Raw genomic sequence first — 22,824 nt, forward strand, 5'->3', positions numbered from 1 at the left:
TTTTAGTGAGTGGTCTGACAGTCTGGGATTCTTATGTTATTTGCATTAATGCTATGGTCACACTATCAGTATTTGTAAGCCAAAACCAGGAGTGGGTGAAAAATACAGAAGTGGTGATGTGTTTCTATTATACTTGTCCTCTCCTGGATTTGGCTACAAATACTGATGTAAAACACTGACCGAATACGGACCATGTGAACGTGGCCTCATGCACATAATAAAGCCAGTTGAGATGACTTTCCATAGCTTTGCAGTAAAGGCCTGTTGTGTGCCAATAATGTAACCTTGAAGATGTAACGCGCACCAAGTCCTGACACCAATCAGTGACACTTCTACTATCCGCTCCTCACACTGAGCGATCACACTTAAAAAGCCGATGCATAACTGTCTCCTGACCTCCTCACTTGTTGCGGTGTCCCCCCATTATTTAGTGGCAGCTTTCATGGTTCTAGAGCCAGAATTTGGAAAAGCAAATGAGGTGAAAATAACGAAATAAAAAGCCTGGCGCTCCGCTAATGACAATGGTGATGGTGCTAATGTAAACAAAACAACAAAAAAGATGCAACAAAATAAGGTGAGAAGACAGAAACATTGAGCAAGAGCATGCCCATGACATATTGTGAACGTGTAAGGTCTAGCCACTGTCAGTATAGCACAGTATCATAGGGTACCGTGCCGTGTCTCTTACCTGACCACCGTGCAGTAACTGATGGTGATACAAGGAGAACCTGTCCTTGGCTGACTCCTCAGATGTAGGACTTAGGGGTTTAGGATCCGACAATGATCTCTGCATGGTTTTTATTGGACGTGGTAGAATCTGCTGTCGTTGTGTGGTTTCAGCTGTGAAATGCTTCTGGGGGGTAACATGGGCTTTGTTCAGCCTTTCACTAGATGCAAATGTAGATTCAAGTAATCTGTGGGGTGAAAGTGGTGACACTGGTGAGTAAAGAACTTGGGGGGACTTCGGGGGCTGACGATTAACTAGTTGACAAAGTGTGTCTGCTGGCAGATGTGACTGGTAACCAATCTCCAGAGGATCAGGCTTCTTCTTCTCAAACTTGGCAACCCCTTGTTGTCTTAACATGTGAGTATCCAGTGGCCCAGAAGCTGCAGTCTGCAGATTGGAGGAGTAGGGGGTTATAGTTGTGGGGATACTGAGCTGGGGAACCACTATTCCATGTGACTGAGTCTCTGGTTCTGTCTGGCAGGCGAGGCTTTCTCCTTTCTTTGTCTTCTCGGGAGCTGATATATACTTCACTATTTCTACTTTGGGGTCCGGAGTAGTGATATGTATGGATGGCGAGATCCTCTGCAGCTGGTCTGGTTCGGTCTGGACGGAGCAGTCACTAATTGTCTGGATCGCTATACTTGAGGTTCCTTTAGAATCATGCTTGCTATCAGAGCTGGAGTCAGAATGTCGTGACACTCGTGATCTTCGTCTGCGTGTTGGCTGTTCCCATTCTGCGTTGTCTTCATCATCTGTCTGGACGCTGCAGTCAGTGCTTCTTTTCGTCCGGCGGCGTCGAGACACATAGAATCTTTCCTCGCCATCCTCATCATCAGTCTGCACACTGCTGTCGGTGATCTTCTTGACAATGTAGCCTTCATGGTTGTCCTCAGTGTTGTAGGCATCTCGGAGACGAGGCATTGAGTTCCTCTTCTTAATAGTTCTGTTCACTTCCCATTGCTCATCAGTTTGGAGCGACATCTCGGAAGCAGAGTTAGTAAGTGGTCTCGAAGGGGCTGTATAGCGTGGCGGCCCTTGCGTGTCTGGCACAGTTGGAGCCATAGCAATGAATGGTGGGTTTACTGATGGCCAATACTGTCCACTTTGAGCAAGGGTTCTTTGCATTTCAATGGCAATTTCTGAAACTGTCTGTGGTGGAAGTCGCACTGTCTGGTCACAGGCTGGAGGGATGGAAGTCTTCTGCCTCTTCTGCTCCTCCAGTTGCTGTTGAAGCTGTTGTTGTAGCTGTTGAATCTGTTCAATCTGTAATCTTTGCTGTGCTAGCTGCTCCCGCTGAAGGACAAACTGCGCCTGACGCTCTTCTTGTTGCTGCTGGAGCACTTGCTGCTTGATTGACTGCAGCTCTTGGAGTTCTCTTTGCACCAACATCTGCTCCTTTTCTCTGTGGCGCTGCAGTTCTAAGCGCTCCCTCTCCAGTTCCTCATGTAGCCTTAGCTGCCTCATCGCCTCTAATTCTACCCTTTCCCGTTCAATCTGAAGCAGATGTTCTTGCTGCTTTCTCTGCCGCTCTTCTTCTTTTTCTTTCTCCTCTTTTTCAGTCCCAGTTTTAGCAACAGGAGGCTGGCTGTCAGTTGCAGTCTTCTGCTGAGTCTGACTGGTGTCCTTGGAAGAGCTCTGCACCACTGAGGAAACAGCTGGGACCTCAGAATGGACTTCTGCTGTAGTTATATCTGAACCTATATAAGACGCTACTACAGAAGCTGTAGCTACTGTTGAAGCAGGTGGGAGTGAGGACAGTGGGGTTGTACTGACTGGACATGCTGTTGTAGTGGTAGACAAAGTGCTGGCGGGTTTCCCCAAATAAACAGGGGTATCAAAAGTTGATGCTGAAGTAGCAGGTGGAAATCTATTCACTGCAGGATAGCGGTACACTGACTGAGGTCCTAGTGGCATCCTTGGAGTGACAAGTGGCACCCTAGTAAGATTTGCTAAAGGAACGGCAGTGACGCTGCCCGGGGCATATGGTCTATACAAACCTCTGATCATTGGTCTCAATACAGAAGCGGGTTGGGTGGTTATTGGAAGGGTGGAAGCTATAGGTGTATTGATAGTTGAGTAGATCATGCCATCTGCAGCTCTCACAGTGGCTGTAGCTGGGTACACGTGTCTGATAGTGCCAGATCGTGGACCCGGTATACTAAACTGTCCTAAGCTTCCAAAGCCTTGACGAATTTCTGAGAAATGAGGCCCATACATCAAAGGTTGCCTAATGGGAGCCACTCCCTGCTGGTTGGATAGCAGGTTAATTGCTGGCCCTGACCCAACAGAACTAGATCCATACTGCATCAGATCTGGGCTGTTTGTATGTCGCCCCCCATACTGGTCCATTGAGTTTAGAGCAGCACACATTCGGCTGATTTCTCGAGCGGTCGTCGCACTGTACTGAGCAAGGTTTGACTCTTGAAAGTTAGACAGATCTCTGCCAGAATATCTGTAGTCAGAGTAGATATTGGACATGGAGCTGAAGCGTCTTATGGGTAGTGAACTAAATAAATCAGTGGGCTGGCGAAGGTCAGTAAAAGAACCATACTGTAGTCCCTGACCTAGGTAGCTTCCATCGCTGAAGTTCATGCTGTAGGAGCCTTTCATTGTACTTAGGTCCATTGCACTTGCACTATCTCCTCCTGGAACTTGGTACGGTTGATACAAACCAATGTCAGATAAATTGGTCTCTGACATGGATGAATGCAGCCTTCCTTGAGGACCATAAGGGTAGAACTTCTGCTCTTCATAGAAATTTTGGGCAGGTGCAGAAGGTAGGGGAGGTGGTGGCACCATAGGTTTGGGTTCTCTGTATTGATAGCTTTCAGGAAGTTCTTGCTCTCGCTGACCAAAGTATTGAACCCTGGGTCTGACTGCCTGCGCTGATTCCCCAGTGCTTTTGTCTGGTACTTTAGAATTATATGCTCCAGCACAACTACCACCAAAGGGGAACTTGTAGACCACATCACAGCACACCACTTGGCTTTCAGGTTGCATCCCTGTAAGATCTAGAGCATTTGATGCCTGTTCCTCTTTACTGAGTTTGGTAACTGTAGCCGATGCCTTTTCATCCAGGTGCACCATAATGGAGTGAGGCTGGCTCCCTGCAATATTGATAGGAGGATGTTGAGCTTTGGGCTCTGGGACACCCTTATAAGCATCTGTAAAACCTGTCCCCTGGTCCTGTTGGAATTGTCTGGGCATGGCACTAATGTTAGCAATGTTTTGTGCAGGTTGAGTTCCTATGTCTCGTTTAACGACGGATGTGACCTGACTAGGAAGGTTATACCTTGCAAATATGTCTTTCTGCAAGCCTCCTGTCTCTTCTGGTTTGCCTGCACTTCCTCTCAATACCACGGACTGGGCGGTTTGTTCCATGTGTTTGGCTTGTGTTAAGCATACTGCACTTCCTGTCCCCTGGCCAAAATCTACCCTGTTGTGAAATGGATCTCCGTACACCATTGGTTGTTTTGGTTGTGATGCAATCATGGAGGAAGCCACAGTTATACTAACAGTTGTGGCTGTGCCAATACTGGCATGAGGTTGTTCTTGTGCATTGAGGTTTACAATCAAGGGCTGGACGGCTGTAGACTGGCGGGCTGGAGATGGCTCCATTGTCAAGGAGTATCGCCTAGATTCAGTGGCTAAAGAAGTAAGATCCATGCCCTGATCTGTCATAATGACTGGAGCACTTTTCATAGCTGTTCGTAAATCCACCGCGCTGCTGCTCGGTCTGGGCCCAGGCTCCACCCGTGAGGTTCCAGGAATGGAGGAGATTCTGCACAGGGAGATATTTTCTGGTGGCAGGGGGCCCCAATTATAAGTATTGCTGGAGCCATCAACCATAGCAGTGGGCTGAGCTTTAGAAGAAATCATGCTCGTTCCTGATGCTGGAGACCTTTCTATTATTGTGTGTGTCTTAGTGTAGCTAGACTGCATTTGTTCCGGCTGAAATTGTGAACTACTGACTGGTGTTTGACCGTAGCTATGTAGAGTTTGCTGACGGTTTAACCTGGTTGGAGACGTGACTGGAGACGTAGATGAACTGACAGTTCTAGGTTTAGTTTGGATGGAGGAATCAGATGCTAGTGTAATAACCATGAATGGAGTTTCTTGAGAAGATTGCTGTCTGGACAGCCGTGGAGACATGGTGCGGTCGGGGGTCTGGGTTCCTTGAGCTACCATAGGTGATGTCAATGCTGAAGAGCTGTCCATTCTGTGGCTGTTCTGGGTCTGGGATGAGAACTCAGCTGTATTCCTACCCCCAGCAGACATGTTCACTCTCTGTGGCGAATGATTTGGACTTTCTGTGGGGGAGGTAGGAGACAGGGGGGGACTTGTACTCTTGAAGAAAGAAATAACTTTAGATGTCAGTGAAACATTAGTCCCAACGCTCTGCACTTTATCTCTTGATATATCCATCTCTGTGGCCATTCGGTTCTTATATTGCTCCTCATTTATAACATAGTCCATGCCTCCTCTAGATTGTCCATAGCTTCTGTGTGGAGCTGCCACCTCAGAACTAGAGGTGATAGATGGAGATGTGCAGGAGATAGAAACTTTGCTGTAGTGATAATTAGATGATATTGCTTTTGAGATAGGAACTGAGGAGGAACTATGAAATTTTGTCTGATCTAGTCCATCTTTAGAAAAGTGTTGAGTAACGCGTACATCTGGTATGACTCGTCCAGATAGGCTTTCAGAAGAAGCAAATGACACTGGTGCAGACAGCTGAGTTGGGCTTGTACCAGGAGTAAGTGGACCACTAACTTGTTTCAGCATCTCGTTGTAGGCATTCTCTGCATGTAAGAATTTCTTTTCAGCATAGATTTCAGCCTTCTTGTTATCCTGTAAATCGATGGAAGATGAATGATGCATTCTTGAGATATTCTGAGACGTTTGCAAGATTTCATCATACACTGTTCCAGGTGTGGTCATGTCTGTGTTGTAGTCATTCTGGGAGACTCCACTTTTATTGCTCTCGTAGCCATAATCATCGATGTATTGGTACTCGTAGCTGCTCTGGGTCTGCTGGTAGCTGTTTCCATATATGAGGTTTTGCTGAGACTGCTGCTGCTGCTTTTGGAATAGTTCAGCTTTTCTCATCATTTCTTCATACACTTCTTCAGCACTTTTTAGAGGTTTATTACCAGTGGAGGAGGTGGAAGTCTTCTCAGTTGGAGAGTACAAAGACATAAAGGTTGGCAAATTGTATTCACTTCCTGACTTGTACAGTTTAGAAGCAATCATCTCAAAACCCTCGGCCTCTGAGTCAATGGAGGGAGAATATTCAGAACAAGAAGATCTGTGCAGCTCCTCCATCTCTGCAGCTTGCCTCATCTCTTCTGTGGGTGACGCATCCTCTATGGGGGACAGGTTGCTTGGGGGTGTTTTTGATCTTTCTCTCCTTCTTTGGGCTCTCAGTTCTTCTTTGTCTCTTTTGGTCTTGCGGGCCGTGCTTCTGATCCTTTGCTGTTCCACTTCTCTCATTTTTTCCTGCTCTCGTAGGAGCTCTTCTTCCTCTCTCAGTTCCTCTTCCTCTGAAGAGTCTTCAATGGTGGGCAATAAAGGACCATGTGAGCGATGGCGAGCTTTCCTCTGTTGTTTGACCTCTTCAAGACGCTGTCTTCGACTAGGACTGCTGTCACTGTCTTCTTCCAGTGATGACAATGATGGGGGTGATGTTCCGCTTGTGTAACTTGGTGTTGTAGCAGGTAATGTAGAAGAGTATTCTCCTCTGGATCGTTCATCTGGAGACCCGGTCAGACTTTCCATCTCTAACTCTGGCTCCCTATCTAGACTGATGTCTGTCTCTTGGTCCAAGTCAATGCCTCTGTTGTAGCTATTTGTGCTATTCAGCTCAATGGTCTTGAATCTTCGGAGCCCTCCTTGTGTTGCTGACAAGTCCTCTTCATCCTCCTCAGCTTCTCCATCTTTTCTGCTCTCCTCATACATGTCGCTGGAGCTATAGGCAGGAGACCTCTTAGAGGAAGAAATACCTTTGACTTTTTCGGGATCAGTTTTGCGTACATTTTTACTACTGGTATATTTTATAAAATGCTGCTCGTCATCTTCCAGATTGTCTTCTTCTGCACTCATTTCCAGAAGCTGTCTTCTCATGAACTCTTCATCAGAGAAGTTTCCTTTCTGTTGCCTAGTAGGTAAAGGAGAGAATCCTTCACTGCTGTCTTCCACATAATCATGGCAGAGTTTACTCCCAAAATCGTCTGATGACTCGGTGCATTCCCTCTGATCTCTTCGATTTTCCCATTCCAATGAATCCTCATCTTCTTCTAGAATATCTTCCAACTCTTCATCTGAGTCAAAAGCTTCAGGGGTGATGGACAGTGACCTTGGCCTTTGCTTCTGATCTTCCCGTAATCCCTGGAATCTGTCATCTTGGGAAGAACCTTTAGACTCCAGCAGTGGCCGCATTGAAGTTTCCAGTTTGGTGAGCTCAGAGGGGCTTGGTGGGCTGCGTTGAGAAATGCCTGTTGCATTTAACTTCTCCTCCTCCTGCTGGACCAGTCCGGCAATCTCACTTTGTGAGCTGGAAATCCCATCAGATGAATACCCAGTGTCACTGAGGCTCTGGGGGCTGCGGGACACATCATGGGAATAAGGCTTGCTTATATCCTGCAGAAGAATAAGAACATGCAGTAAGTAAGATATACTGGCATATCACACAGCATCACCCATGCCATAATGTGACGCACTAAATAGGAAAACTGGGCTATGGCCAGATCCGAAGTTCTGACTGCTGCCTCCTATTTCACTAAACATGCCATTGTCCTACAGCCAAAAGGAAGCCACCGTAAAAACAATAGTAAAAGGAGCTATCCAACTAGATAGTCATTTTAAACTATAGTTGCTAAAACTTACCAGTACACTTGTAGAAAGAAAATTGTCCCGAAGTTGAGATTTTAGCGCCGGTTGCTGGGTGCACCCAGCTGCACTTCTGGCTTGCTTTCCACACAGGAGGGCATCTCCATACTTGACAAGGGCTAGATGACTAATGTAAATAGCTAAGCCAGCCTCCTTGTCTGATAGAGCTGTTACTATGGAATTGAGCCAGTTGGCCATCTCCTTTCAAGCTCCGAGGCTCCCTTCTGTGCGGAATCCAAGCCAGAAGTGGACCTGGCTGGACCCTGGGATCGGCACAAATCTCAATGTTGGGACATCTTTTAGTTTAGATTGACAACCCCTACAAGGCTCTATTCCCTCCATATTCATAGGTTTTTTCATATCCTAGGTTTCTGTGAGTCAAAAGTAGAGAAGCATCCTGTTATCTTGCGTGACAGAAAATATCCACCAAATAAATGTTTACTGGATGGATGCATAAAGGCAGGAGGTGCCCTGTACTAAGTGGGGAAGGGGCACAAACTTATTCACACAGTTTTCGTTCCAAGCACCTTATTACCTTCATTAACAACTCACCTCTTGGTCTCTCATCTTTTGGATCTCGGCGGACTTCCCATTCTTTACGCTGGACTCTTTTTTGTTGCCCATGGATTTACTCTTTGGCACCATCTGCTTTGACAACTTTTGAGACTCTGCAGGAGTCTTCGGCTGGACAGGATCTGTTTGGGGTTTTCTATCTTCATTCTTAATTTGCTCTGAACTCTTGAGGTGGTTTTGCTGAGAACTTCTCTTGTCATGTGTGTGGTCTGGGGGCTGTCCTGCAGGCCCCCTCTGAATCGCTGCGCCTGCCTGATGCTGAGGAGATGCTGTGAGAATTGGGGTGGTTTTCTGGTGAAAGGGCGATGCTGTCTGAGCTGGATGGTTACTTGGGGACCCTGATGACAGAGCTCCAGGGACATGCTTTGCAGATGCCCCTATAGAAATTCCAGGCTGGTGCCTGGGCGAGCCTTGTTTGGATCCTGGTAGGGGTGACGGTGGTGCGTCTCCCAAGCTTCCTTCTAACAGCCGCTGAGTTTGGCAGTTCAAACACAACCATTCATGTTTCTGCAAGAAAGAGGACATTTGTTCTATAATAAAACCACAAATTTTAGAGGCGCACACCACAAATACAAGAGGTGCACACAATAAATACAAGAGGAGCACACAATAAATACAAGAGATGCAATTCTGACCACTGTCCCTTTATGAGGTTATAACTCTAGAACACTTCAACGGATCCCGGTGATTCTGACACTGTTTTCTCGTGACATATTGTACTTCATGCTAGTGGTAAAATTTCTTTGATATCACCTGCATTTATTTGTGAAAAAAACAGAAATTTGGCAAAAATTTTGAACCTTTTGCAATTTTCCAACTTTGAATTTTTATGCCCTTAAATCACAGAGATATGTCACACAAAATACTTAATAAGTAACATTTCCCACATGTCTACTTTACATCAGCACAATTTTGGAAACAAAATCTTTTTTTGTTAGGGAGTTATAAGGGTTAAAAGTTGACCAGCAATTTCTCATTTTCACACCATTTTTTTTAGGGACCACCTCACACTTGAAGTGACTTTGAGGGGTCTATATGATAGAAAATACCCAAGTGTTACACCATTCTAAAAACTGCACCCCTCAAGGTGCTCAAAACCACATTCAAGAAGTTTATTAACCCTTCAGATGTTTCACAGGAATTTTTGGAATGTTTAAAAAAAATTAACATTTAATTTTTTTTCACAAAAAATTTACTTCAGCTCCAATTTGTTTTATTTTACCAAGGGTAACAGGAGAAAATGGACCCCAAAAGTTGTTGTAAAATTTGTCCTCAGTCCCCCAATACCCCATATGTGGGGGTAAACCACTGTTTGGGCGCATGGCAGAGCTCGGAAGCGAAGGAGCGCCATTTGACTTTTCAACACAAAATTGGCTGGAATTGAGATGGGACGCCATGTTGCGTTTGGAGAGCCACTGATGTGCCTAAATATTGAAAACCCCCACAAGTGACACCATTTTAGAAAGTAGACCCCCTAAGGAACTTATCTAGATGTGTGGTGCGCACTTTGACCCACCAAGTGCTTCACAGAAGTTTAGAATGTAGAGCCGTAAAAATAAAAAATAATATTTTTTCACAAAAATGAAATTTTTGCACCCAATTTCTTATTTTCCCAGGATTACCAGAAGAAATTGTACCCCAAACATTGTTGTGCAATTTGACCTGAGTACGCTGATACCCCACATGTGGGGGTAAACCACTGTTTGGGCGCATGCCAGAGCTCGGAAGGGAAGGAGCGCCGTTTGACTTTTTCAATGTAGAATTGGCTGGAATTGAGATGGGATGCCATGTTGCGTTGGGGAGCCCCTGATGTGCCTAAACATTGAAACCCCCCACAAGTGACACCATTTTGGAAAGTAGACCCCCTAAGGATATTATCTAGATGTGTTGTGAGAGCTTTGAACCCCAAGTGGTTCACTACAGTTAATAACGCAGAGCCGTGAAAATAAAAAATCATTTTTTTTCCACAAAAATTATCTTTAACACCCAGTTTTGTATTTTCCTAAGGGTAACAGGAGAAATTGGTCCGCAAAAGATGTTGTCCAATTTGTCCTGAGTACGCTGATACCCCATATGTGGGGGGGAACCACCGTTTGGGCGCATGGCAGAGCTCGGAAGGGAAGGAGCGCCATTTGGAATGGAGACTTATATGGATTGGTCTGCAGGCGTCACATTGCATTTGCAGAGCCGCTGATGTACCATCAAGTGACCCCATGTTGGAAACTAGACCCCCCAAGGAACTTATCTAGATGTGTTGTGAGAACTTTGAACCCCCAAGTATTTCACTACAGTTTATAACGCAAAGCCGTGAAAATTAAAAATTATTTTTCCCCACAAAAATGGTTTTTTAGCCCCCCAAATTTTTATTTTCCCAAGAGTAACAAGAGAAATTGGACCCCAGAAATTGTTGTCCAATTTGTCCTGAGTACGCTGATACCCCATGTATTGGGATAAACCCCTGTTTGGGCGCACGGGAGAGCCCTGATGTGCCTAAACAGTGGAAACCCCCCAATTCTAATTGAAACCCTAACCCAAACACACCCCTAACCCCAACTCCAACACACCCCTAACCCTAATCCCAACCATAACCCTAACCCTGGCACACCCCTAACCCTAATCCCAACTGTAAATGTAACCCTAACCCTAGCCCTAATGGGAAAATGGAAATAAATACATTTTTTTAATTTTTCCCTAACTAAGGGGGTGATGAAGGGGGGTTTGATTTACTTTTATAGCGGGTTTTTTTAGCGGATTTTTGTGATTGGCAGCCGTCACACACTGAAAGATGCTTTTTATTGCAAAAAATATTTTTTTGCATTACCACATTTAGAGAGCTATAATTTTTCCGTATTTTGGTCCACAGAGGGTGGTGAGGGTTGTGAGGTCTTGTTTTTTTGTGGGACGAGTTGACGATTTTATTGGTACTATTTTCAGGCACGTGACATTTTTTGATCGCCTTTTTATTCCAATAATTGTGAGGCAGTATGACCAAAAACCAGCTATTCATTAATTTCTTTGGGGGGGGGGGGGTATTTATACCGTTCCGCTTTTGGTAAAATGGATAAAGCAGTTTTATTCTTCGGGTCAGTACGATTACAGCGATATCTCATTTATATCATTTTTTATGTTTTGGCGCTTTTATACGATAAAAACTATTTTATAGAAAAAATAATTATTTTTGCATCGCTTTATTCTGAGGACTATGACTTTTTCATTTTTTCGCTAATGACGCTGTATGGTGGCTCGATTTTTTGCTAGACAAGATGATGTTTTCAGCGGTACCATGGTTATTTATATCCGTATTTTTGATCGCGTTATTCCACTTTTTGTTCGGCGGTATGATAATAAAGCGTTGTTTTTTTGCCTCGTTTTTTTTTTACGGTGTTCACTGAAGGGGTGAACTAGTGGGACAGTTTTATAGGTCGGGTTGTTATGGACACGGCGATACTAAATATGTGTACTTTTATTGTGGTTTTTTTATTTAAAGGAATGCATTAATGGGAACAATTTATATATATTTTTTTCTTTATTTAGGAATTTTTTTTTTTTTTTTTACACATCTAAATATCTTTTTTTTTAACTTCATAACATTGCCCCGGGGGGAGTGCATCATATTTTAAGGTCAGATCACTGATCTGACACTTTGCAGAGCACTAGGGTCTCAGGGAAGCACGCAGGGAGCCCCCTCCCTGCGCGATGCTTCCCTATACCGCCGAAACACTACGATCATGTTTGATCGCAGTGTGCCGGGTGTTAATGTGTCGGTGGCAGTCCATGACTGCTCCTGGCACATAGTGCTGGATGTCAGCTGCGATAGTCAGCTGATACCCGGCCGCGCTCCCCCGTGAGCGCGGCCGATCGCTATGACGTACTATCCCGTCCCTGGGAATTAAGTCCCAGGTCACCTTGACGGGATAGTATGACATATGGGATTAAGGGGTTAAGATGGGGTAGCAATGTGGGGAAACAGCATTTTATCTTGATTATCCAGACATCTATTTTCAGCAAGCCAGGAGGAATAGACTTATCTATTTTTTACGCTTTTGAATTTATGCATTTTTTTTTCTTCAGTTGGGCAAGAGTCTTGACTCTTCTTTCATGCAGGATCATTGAACAATGATGTTTGCTGATATGCTAATTGCACATTGTCCAGGCAAGCTAGTTTGTTGACTTGCAAAACAGTGGAGGAAAAACCATGCAAATAGATTATCATTCTGCCCCTTTAGCTGTGAATGATAGAGAAGGACAGTTGTTAACTATAAAAAATAAGTTAAATTCTTTTGTAACATCAGACAGAAATACCTCCAGACATCCAAGAGATCCAGAGATACAAAGAACCAGAGACTCTTTATAGGATAGCAGCTAAGACACCATGGTTCCATCACGAGGGACACAGATTTGTCATTCTAAAGGATGCCAGATTAGGGGACTTCAGCCTCGGCTGGAAGAATACAGATATGTTCCACTGACCATCACTGAACCATGGATACATTTGCGAAAGGCAGGAATGAGACCCACCGGTTGCCTGGTTCCATGGAGATGTTTTGAGAACTCAGGTAGTGACCCTCTGTTCAAATGGCCTTATACCTGAATGGACCGTCATCTTCCTAATTTTGTCGTTACCTTCTCTCTGTGCGTGTCACAAGTGGAGTAGTCACCCTGGAAGCGGTGAAGTAACAGCTGCTCTTATCCCGGTGAGTCAGCAGAAGGGTGAGACTCTGTAATGTGCACCATCTTGCGTATTTTGTTGGGACTATTCTACATGTTATGTAGAATAACTAAAGCAATTGTTACCATCCACCTCTCGTGTCTCCCCTTTTTCCTCATAGTTTGTAAGCTTGCGAGCAGCAGGGCCCTCACTCCTCCTGGTATCTGTTTTGAACTGTATTTCTGTTATGCTGTAATGTCTATTGTCTGTACAAGTCCCCTCTATAATTTGTAAAGCGCTGCGGAATATGTTGGCGCTATATAAATAAAATTATTATTATTATTATGTTATTGCCACACTGTTTTATCCTCACTGTATTGTCTGAGTAGTGTTAGGCTTACGTTAAAAGGAGAGCGGGCGTTTGGTGGGATGATCCCTGGTCCACGCAGTTTCGGCTAGCGGACCAGAGCGCCCGACCACCTGTGTCTCCACATATCCCCACACCTCACCAGTAGTCACAGCAGGTTACCTCCACACCTCACCAGTAGATCACAGACCGGAGGCAGGTGGAGGGTTGGGGAATCACAGACCAGAGGCAGGCGAAAGGGTCGGGGATCACAAACATGAGGCAGGCGGTGGGGACAGGGATCAGAGACTGGAAGCAGGCAGAGGGGACGGGGATCAGAGACTGGAGGCAGGTGGAGGAGACAGGGATCAGAGACTGGAGGCAGGTGGAGGAGACAGGGATCAGAGACTGGAGGCAGGTGAAGGAGACAGGGATCAGAGACTGGAGGCAGGTGGAGGAGACAGGGATCAGAGACTGGATTCAGGTGGAGGAGACAGGGATCAGAGACTGGAAGCAGGCAGAGGGGAAGGGGATCAGAGACTGTAGGCAGGTGGAGGAGACAGGGATCAGAGACTGGAGGCAGGTGGAGGAGACAGGGATCAGAGACTGGAGGCAGGTGGAGGAGACAGGGATCAGAGACTGGAGGCAGGTGGAGGAGACAGGGATCAGAGACTGGAGGCAGGTGGAGGAGACAGGGATCAGAGACTGGAGGCAGGTGGAGGAGACAGGGATCAGAGACTGGAGGCAGGTGGAGGAGACAGGGATCAGAGACTGGAGGCAGGTGGAGGAGACAGGGATCAGAGACTGGAGGCAGGTGGAGGAGACAGGGATCAGAGACTGGAGGCAGGTGGAGGAGACAGGGATCAGAGACTGGAGGCAGGTGGAGGAGTCAGGAATCAGAGACTGGAGGCAGGTGGAGGAGACAGGGATCAGAGACTGGATGCAGGTGGAGGAGACAGGGATCAGAGACTGGAGGTAGGTGGAGGAGACAGGGATCAGAGACTGGAGGCAGGTGGAGGAGACAGGGATCAGAGACTGGAGGCAGGTGGAGGAGACAGGGATCAGAGACTGGAGGTAGGTGGAGGAGACAGGGATCAGAGACTGGAGGCAGGTGGAGGAGACAGGGATCAGAGACTGGAGGCAGGTGGAGGAGACAGGGATCAGAGACTGGAGGCAGGTGGAGGAGACAGGGATCAGAGACTGGAGGCAGGTGGAGGGGTCAGGGAACACAGATCAGAGCTAGGCAGAAGGACCGGGATCACAGAATGGGAGAAGACCCCTGTGTACAGTCTGGCTCCTGAGCACAAACATCTAATGAGCAGATGACTGAAGCACGGAGTGGATTCTTCACCAGAAGTATGGATGTGATCAGCATCACAGCTTCATCACCAGATCTGTGCTGCACATAACATATCCATGTTCTCTGTAATGGTGATAAGGCTGCGATGACCAGATGCGACAGGTTTATACATCCCAAATATCAGCTCGGCCAGCAGTAAAGGAGCGGCAGTCAGGACACATGACCCACAGAACACAGATTCCCGTCTGTACAAGCTGCGCTCATGAACGCCTTCTCATCCATGGGCTCCTGAAGGAGCAGTTACTATTAGTCCACCTGGACGCGGCAACACCACTGTGCAGGACACTGCGCAGTCACAATCTAATCTATCTAATCTAGAATGCAGACGGTTGTCATCTGTTACTGAAATGTCACTGTATGGCGAGGACATCACAGCGTGCTCTGTGAAACATAAGGAGCAACATGCGGCAACATACAGAATCAGCATGAAGTCCAGAGTATGAAATAATATTTTCAGAGAGACGGGGATTATGTGTCACAAGACTTAACCATGCTGCTCCGTGCTCTATTACACCTTTTCCTTCTTGCTCTGTGCTCTATTACACCTTTTCCTTCTTGCTCCATGCTCTATTACACCTTTTCCTTCTTGCTCCGTGCTCTATTACACCTTTTCCTTCTTGCTCTGTGCTCTATTACACCTTTTCCTTCTTGCTCCATGCTCTATTACACCTTTTCCTTGTTGTTCCATGCTCTATTACACCTTTTCCTTGTTGCTCCGTGCTATATTATAACCGCTGCACCTGTGTTGTCTCCATCTTAACCACATGGGTCCACTGCATCCTGATAGTGCATTTGTTTAGAGGCCTAGGCAGGTAAGAAGCTCTGCCTTGTTTTGCTGTTTTTTTCTATTTTTTTGGAGGATCTCTGAATCCTCTTCTTGTGCTCTTGCTGTTTAGAATCCGTGCTCTATTACACCTTTTCCTTGTTGCTCCGTGCTCTATTACACCTTTTCTTTGTTGCTCCGTGCTCTATTACACCTTTTCCTTGTTGCTTCATGCTCTATTACACCTTTTCCTTCTTGCTCCGTGCTCTATTACACCTTTTCCTTGTTGCTTCATGCTCTATTACACCTTTTTCCTTGTTGCTCCGTGCTCTATTATACCTTTTCCTTGTTGCTCCGTGCTCTATTACACCTTTTCCTTGTTGCTGCGTACTCTATTACACCTTTTCCTTGTTGCTCCGTGCTCTATTATAGCTTTTCCTTCTTGCTCTGTGCCCTATTACACCTTTTCCTTCTTGCTCCATGCTCTATTACACCTTTTCCTTGTTGCTCCGTGCACTATTACACCTTTTCTATGTTGCTCCGTGCTATTACACCTTTTCCTTGTTGCTCCGTGCTCTATTACACCTTTTCCTTCTTGCTCTGTGCTCTATTACACCTTTTCCTTGTTGCTCCGTGCTCTATTACACCTTTTCCTTCTTGCTCTGTGCTCTATTACACCTTTTCCTTCATGCTCCATGCTCTATTACACCTTTTCCTTGTTGTTCTGTGCTCTATTACACCATTTCCTTCTTGCTCTGTGCTCTATTATACCATTCTTGCTCCATGCTCTATTACACCTTTCTTGCTCCATGCTCTATTACACCTTTCTTGCTCCATGCTCTATTACACCTTTTTTGCTCCATGCTCTATTACACCTTTCTTGCTCCATGCTCTATTACACCTTTTCTATGTTGCTCCGTGCTCTACTACACCTTTTCCATGTTGCTCTGTGCTCTATTACACCTTTCCCTTCTTGCTTCGTGCTCTATTACAGCTTTTCCTTCTTGCTCTGTGCCCTATTACACCTTTTCCTTCTTGCTCAATGCTCTATTACACCTTTTCCTTGTTGCTCTGTGCACTATTACACCTTTTCCTTCTTGCTCTGTGCTCTATAAGGGTATGTGTCCACGTTCAGGATTGCATCAGGATTTGGTCAGGATTTTATGTCAGTATTTGTAAGCCAAAACCCGGAGAGGGTGATAAATGCAGAAGTGGTGCATATGTTTCTATTATACTTTTCCTCTAATTGTTCCACTCCTGGTTTTGGCTTACAAATCCTGACATAAAATCCTGACCAAATCCTGATGCAATCCTGAACGTGGACACATACCCTTACACCTTTTCCTTCTTGCTCCATGCTCTATTACACCTTTTCCTTGTTGTTCTGTGCTCTATTACACCATTTCCTTCTTGCTCTGTGCTCTATTATACCTTTCTTGCTCCATGCTCTATTACACCTTTCTTGCTCCATGCTCTATTACACCTTTTCTATGTTGCTCCATGCTCTACTACACCTTTTCCATGTTGCTCTGTGCTCTATTACACCTTTCCCTTCTTGCTTCGTGCTCTATTACAGCTTTTCCTTCTTGCTCTGTGCCCTATTACACCTTTTCTTTCTTGCTCAATGCTCTATTACACCTTTTCCTTGTTGCTCTGTGCACTATTACACCTTTTCCTTCTTGCTCTGTGCTCTATAAGGGTATGTGTCCACGTTCAGGATTGCATCAGGATTTGGTCAGGATTTTATGTCAGTATTTGTAAGCCAAAACCCGGAGAGGGTGATAAATGCAGAAGTGGTGCATATGTTTCTATTATACTTTTCCTCTAATTGTTCCACTCCTGGTTTTGGCTTACAAATACTGACATAAAATCCTGACCAAATCCTGATGCAATCCTGAACGTGGACACATACCCTTACACCTTTTCCTTCTTGCTCCATGCTCTATTACACCTTTTCCTTGTTGTTCTGTGCTCTATTACACCATTTCCTTCTTGCTCTGTGCTCTATTATACCTTTCTTGCTCCATGCTCTATTACACCTTTCTTGCTCCATGCTCTATTACACCTTTCTTGCTCCATGCTCTATTACACCTTTCTTGCTCCATGCTCTATTACACCTTTCTTGCTCCATGCTCTATTACACCTTTTCTATGTTGCTCCGTGCTCTACTACACCTTTTCCATGTTGCTCTGTGCTCTATTACACCTTTCCCTTCTTGCTTCGTGCTTTATTACACCTTTCCCTTCTCGCTTCGTGCTCTAATACACCTTTTCCTTGTTGCTCCGTGCTCTATTACACTTTTTCCTTCTTGCTCCGTGCTCTATTACACCTTTCATTTCTTGCTCTATGCTCTATTGCACCTTTCCCTTGTTGCTCCGTGCTCTAGTACACCTTTTTCTTGTTGCTCTGTGCTCTATTACACCTTTTCCTTGTTGCTCCGTGCTCTATTACACCTTTTCCTTGTTGTTCTGTGCTCTATTACACCTTTTCTTGTTGCTCCATGCTCTATTACACCTTTTCTTTGTTGCTCCGTGCTCTATTACACCTTTTCTTGTTGCTCCATTACACCTTTTCTTTGTTGCTCCGTGCTCTATTACACCTTTTCCTTGTTGCTCCGTGCTCTATTACACCTTTTCCTTGTTGCTCCGTGCTCTATTACACCTTTTCCTTGTTGCTCCGTGCTCTATTACACCTTTTCCTTGTTGCTCCGTGCTCTATTACACCTTTTCCTTGTTGTTCTGTGCTCTATTACACCTTTTCTTGTTGCTCTATTACACCTTTTCTTTGTTGCTCCGTGCTCTATTACACCTTTTCTTGTTGCTCCATGCTCTATTACACCTTTTCTTTGTTGCTCCGTGCTCTATTACACCTTTTCTTTGCTGCTCCGTGCTCTACTACACCTTTTCCTTGTTGCTCTGTGCTCTATTACACCTTTTCTTTGTTGCTCCGTGCTCTATTACACCTTTTCCTTGTTGCTCCGTGCTCTATTACACCTTTTTCTTGTTGTTCCGTGCTCTATTACACCTTTTCTATGTTGCTCCGTGCTCTATTACACCTTTTTCTTATTGCTCCGTGCTCTATTACACCTTTTCCTTGTTGCTCCGTGCGCCATTAGACCTTTTCTATGCTGCTCTGTGCTCCATTACACCTTTTCTGTGCTGCTCTGTGCTCTATTACACCTTTTCCTTCTTGCTCCATGCTTTATTACAGCTTTTCCTTCTTGCTCCGTGCTCTATTACACCTTTTCTATGTTGCTCCGTGCTCTATTACACCTTTTCTATGTTGCTCCGTGCTCTATTACACCTTTTCTGTTATGTTTGCTAATGACAGGTGTTATGAAGGCAATCCAGAAACACAGTGTGCTTAGCGATCAGAGCGCACACAGTGATCTGACAAATACCCAAAAATACAAGAACGAGCTCTGAGACGTGGACACTCTGTAGACTGCACACCTGATCCTATCCTAAACACAACTAAAAGCGGCTGTGGATTGCGCCTAACAACTACCTAGGCAACTCGGCACAGCCTAAGAAACTAGCTAGCCTGAAGATAGAAAAATAGGCCTGACTTGCCCCAGAGAAATTCCCCAAAGGAAAAGGCAGCCCCCCACATATAATGACTGTGAGTAAGATGAAAAGACAAAACGTAGGGATGAAATAGATTCAGCAAAGTGGGGCCCGATATTCTAGGACAGAGCGAGGACAGTAAAGCGAACTTTGCAGTCTACAAAAAACCCTAAAGCAAAACCACGCAAAGGGGGCAAAAAAAACCCACCGTGCCGAACTAACGGCACGGCGGTACACCCTTTGCGTCTCAGAGCTTCCAGCAAAACAAAAGACAAGCTGGACAGAAAAAAAGCAACAAAAAAGCAAAAAGCACTTAGCTAAACAGAGCAGCAGGTCACAGGAACAATCAGGAGAACCTCAGATCCAACACTGAAAAATTGACAAGCAGCAAGGATAGCAGCACCAGGCGGAGTTAAGTAATGAAGCAGTTAACGAGCTCACCAGAACACCTGAGGGAGGAGCTCAGAAGCTGCAGTACCACTTGTGACCACAGGAGTGAATTCAGCCACAGAATTCACAACAGTACCCCCCCCTTGAGGAGGGGTCACCGAACCCTCACCAGAGCCCCCAGGCCGACCAGGATGAGCCGCATGAAAGGCACGAACAAGATCGGAAGCATGAACATCAGAGGCAAAAACCCAGGAATTATCTTCCTGAGCATAACCCTTCCATTTAACCAGATACTGGAGTTTCCGTCTAGAAACACGAGAATCCAAAATCTTCTCCACAATATACTCCAATTCCCCCTCCACCAAAACCGGGGCAGGAGGCTCAACAGATGGAACCATAGGTGCCACGTATCTCCGCAACAACGACCTATGGAATACATTATGTATGGAAAAGGAGTCTGGGAGGGTCAAACGAAAAGACACAGGATTGAGAACCTCAGAAATCCTATACGGACCAATAAAACGAGGTTTAAATTTAGGAGAGGAAACCTTCATAGGAATATGACGAGAAGATAACCAAACCAGATCCCCAACACGAAGTCGGGGACCCACACGGCGTCTGCGATTAGCGAAAAGTTGAGCTTTCTCCTGGGACAAGATCAAATTGTCCACTACCTGAGTCCAGATCTGCTGCAACCTATCCACCACAGAATCCACACCAGGACAGTCCGAAGACTCAACCTGTCCTGAAGAGAAACGAGGATGGAACCCAGAATTGCAAAAAAATGGAGAAACCAAGGTAGCCGAGCTGGCCCGATTATTAAGGGCGAACTCAGCCAACGGCAAAAAGGACACCCAATCATCCTGGTCTGCAGAAACAAAACATCTCAGATATGTTTCCAAGGTCTGATTGGTTCGTTCGGTCTGGCCATTAGTCTGAGGATGGAAAGCCGAGGAAAAAGATAGGTCAATGCCCATCCTACCACAAAAGGCTCGCCAAAACCTTGAAACAAACTGGGAACCTCTGTCAGAAACAATATTCTCAGGAATGCCATGCAACCGAACCACATGCTGAAAGAACAAAGGTACCAAATCAGAGGAGGAAGGCAATTTAGCCAAGGGCACCAGATGGACCATTTTAGAAAAGCGATCACAGACCACCCAAATGACTGACATCTTTTGAGAAACGGGAAGGTCAGAAATGAAATCCATCGAAATATGTGTCCAAGGCCTCTTTGGGACCGGCAAGGGCAAAAGCAACCCACTGGCACGAGAACAGCAGGGCTTAGCCCTAGCACAAATCCCACAGGACTGCACAAAAGTACGTACATCCCGTGACAGAGATGGCCACCAGAAGGATCTAGCCACTAACTCTCTGGTACCAAAGATTCCAGGATGACCAGCCAACACCGAACAATGAAGTTCAGAGATAAGTTTATTAGTCCACCTATCAGGGACGAACAGTTTCTCTTCTGGACAACGATCAGGTTTATTCGCCTGAAATTTTTGCAGCACCCGCCGCAAATCAGGGGAGATGGCAGACACAATGACTCCTTCCTTGAGGATACCCGCTGGCTCAGATAAACCCGGAGAGTCGGGCACAAAACTCCTAGACAGAGCATCCGCCTTCACATTTTTAGAGCCCGGAAGGTACGAAATCACAAAGTCGAAGCGGGCAAAAAATAACGACCAACGGGCCTGTCTAGGATTCAAGCGCTTGGCAGACTCGAGATAAGTCAAGTTCTTATGATCAGTCAATACCACCACGCGATGCTTAGCTCCTTCAAGCCAATGACGCCACTCCTCGAATGCCCACTTCATGGCCAGCAACTCTCGATTGCCCACATCATAATTACGCTCAGCGGGCGAAAACTTCCTGGAAAAGAAAGCACATGGTTTCATCACTGAGCAATCAGAACCTCTCTGTGACAAAACCGCCCCTGCTCCAATCTCAGAAGCATCAACCTCGACCTGGAACGGAAGAGAAACATCTGGCTGACACAACACAGGGGCAGAACAAAAACGACGCTTCAACTCCTGAAAAGCTTCCACAGCAGCAGAAGACCAATTAACCAAATCAGCACCCTTCTTGGTCAAATCGGTCAATGGTTTGGCAATGCTAGAAAAATTACAGATGAAGCGACGATAAAAATTAGCAAAGCCCAGGAACTTTTGCAGACTTTTCAGAGATGTCGGCTGAATCCAATCCTGGATGGCTTGGACCTTAACTGGATCCATCTCGATAGTAGAAGGGGTAAAGATGAACCCCAAAAATGAAACTTTCTGCACACCGAAGAGACACTTTGATCCCTTCACAAACAAAGAGTTAGCACGCAGGACCTGAAAAACCATTCTGACCTGCTTCACATGAGACTCCCAATCATCTGAGAAGATCAAAATGTCATCCAAGTAAACAATCAGGAATTTATCCAGATACTCACGGAAGATGTCATGCATAAAAGACTGAAACACAGATGGAGCATTGGCAAGTCCGAACGGCATCACTAGATACTCAAAATGACCCTCGGGCGTATTGAATGCAGTTTTCCATTCATCTCCTTGCCTGATTCTCACCAGATTATACGCACCACGAAGATCAATCTTAGTAAACCAACTAGCCCCCTTAATCCGAGCAAACAAGTCAGAAATCAATGGCAAGGGATACTGAAATTTAACAGTGATCTTATTAAGAAGGCGGTAATCAATACACGGTCTCAGCGAACCATCCTTCTTGGCTACAAAGAAGAACCCTGCTCCCAGTGGTGATGACGATGGGCGAATATGTCCCTTCTCCAGGGATTCCTTCACATAACTGCGCATAGCGGCGTGTTCGGGCACGGATAAATTAAATAATCGACCTTTAGGGAATTTACTACCAGGAATCAAATTGATAGCACAATCACAATCCCTATGCGGAGGTAGAGCATCGGACTTGGGCTCTTCAAATACATCCTGATAATCAGACAAGAACTCTGGGACCTCAGAAGGGGTGGATGACGAAATCGACAAAAATGGAACATCACCATGTACCCCCTGACAACCCCAGCTGGATACCGACATGGAATTCCAATCCAATACTGGATTATGGGTTTGTAGCCATGGCAACCCCAACACGACCACATCATGCAGATTATGCAACACCAGAAAGCGAATAACTTCCTGATGTGCAGAAGCCATGCACATGGTCAGCTGGGCCCAGTATTGAGGTTTATTCTTGGCCAAAGGTGTAGCATCAATTCCTCTCAATGGAATAGGACACCGCAAAGGCTCCAAGAAAAACCCACAACGTTTAGCATAATCCAAATCCATCAGATTCAAGGCAGCGCCCGAATCCACAAACGCCATGACAGAAAACGACGACAAAGAGCATATCAAGGTAATGGACAGAAGGAATTTGGAATGTACAGTACCAATGACGGCAGACCTAGCGGACCGCTTAGTGCGCTTAGGACAATCAGAAATAGCATGAGTGGAATCTCCACAGTAGAAACACAGACCATTCAGACGTCTGTATTCCTGCCGTTCAACTCTAGTCATAGTCCTATCGCACTGCATAGGCTCAGG

The 22,824-nt window shown here is 45.6% G+C and overlaps 1 protein-coding gene across 1 annotated transcript in view; it reads right to left on the reverse strand.

The window, feature by feature from the left end:
* Window positions 1-22,824, reverse strand: part of BSN (bassoon presynaptic cytomatrix protein) — a gene marked incomplete at its 5' end in the record, with an annotated part of 169,006 nt that overhangs the window by 45,954 nt on the left and 100,228 nt on the right. Inside the window, 2 exons of the mRNA XM_069736456.1 lie at window positions 689-7,366; window positions 8,168-8,695. Of these exons, the coding sequence (XP_069592557.1) occupies window positions 689-7,366; window positions 8,168-8,695 (7,206 nt within the window). The remainder of the gene's footprint in view (window positions 1-688; window positions 7,367-8,167; window positions 8,696-22,824) is intronic.

Source organism: Ranitomeya imitator, chromosome 8, assembly GCF_032444005.1.
Source record: "Ranitomeya imitator isolate aRanImi1 chromosome 8, aRanImi1.pri, whole genome shotgun sequence".
Classification (NCBI taxonomy): Eukaryota; Metazoa; Chordata; class Amphibia; order Anura; family Dendrobatidae; genus Ranitomeya; species Ranitomeya imitator.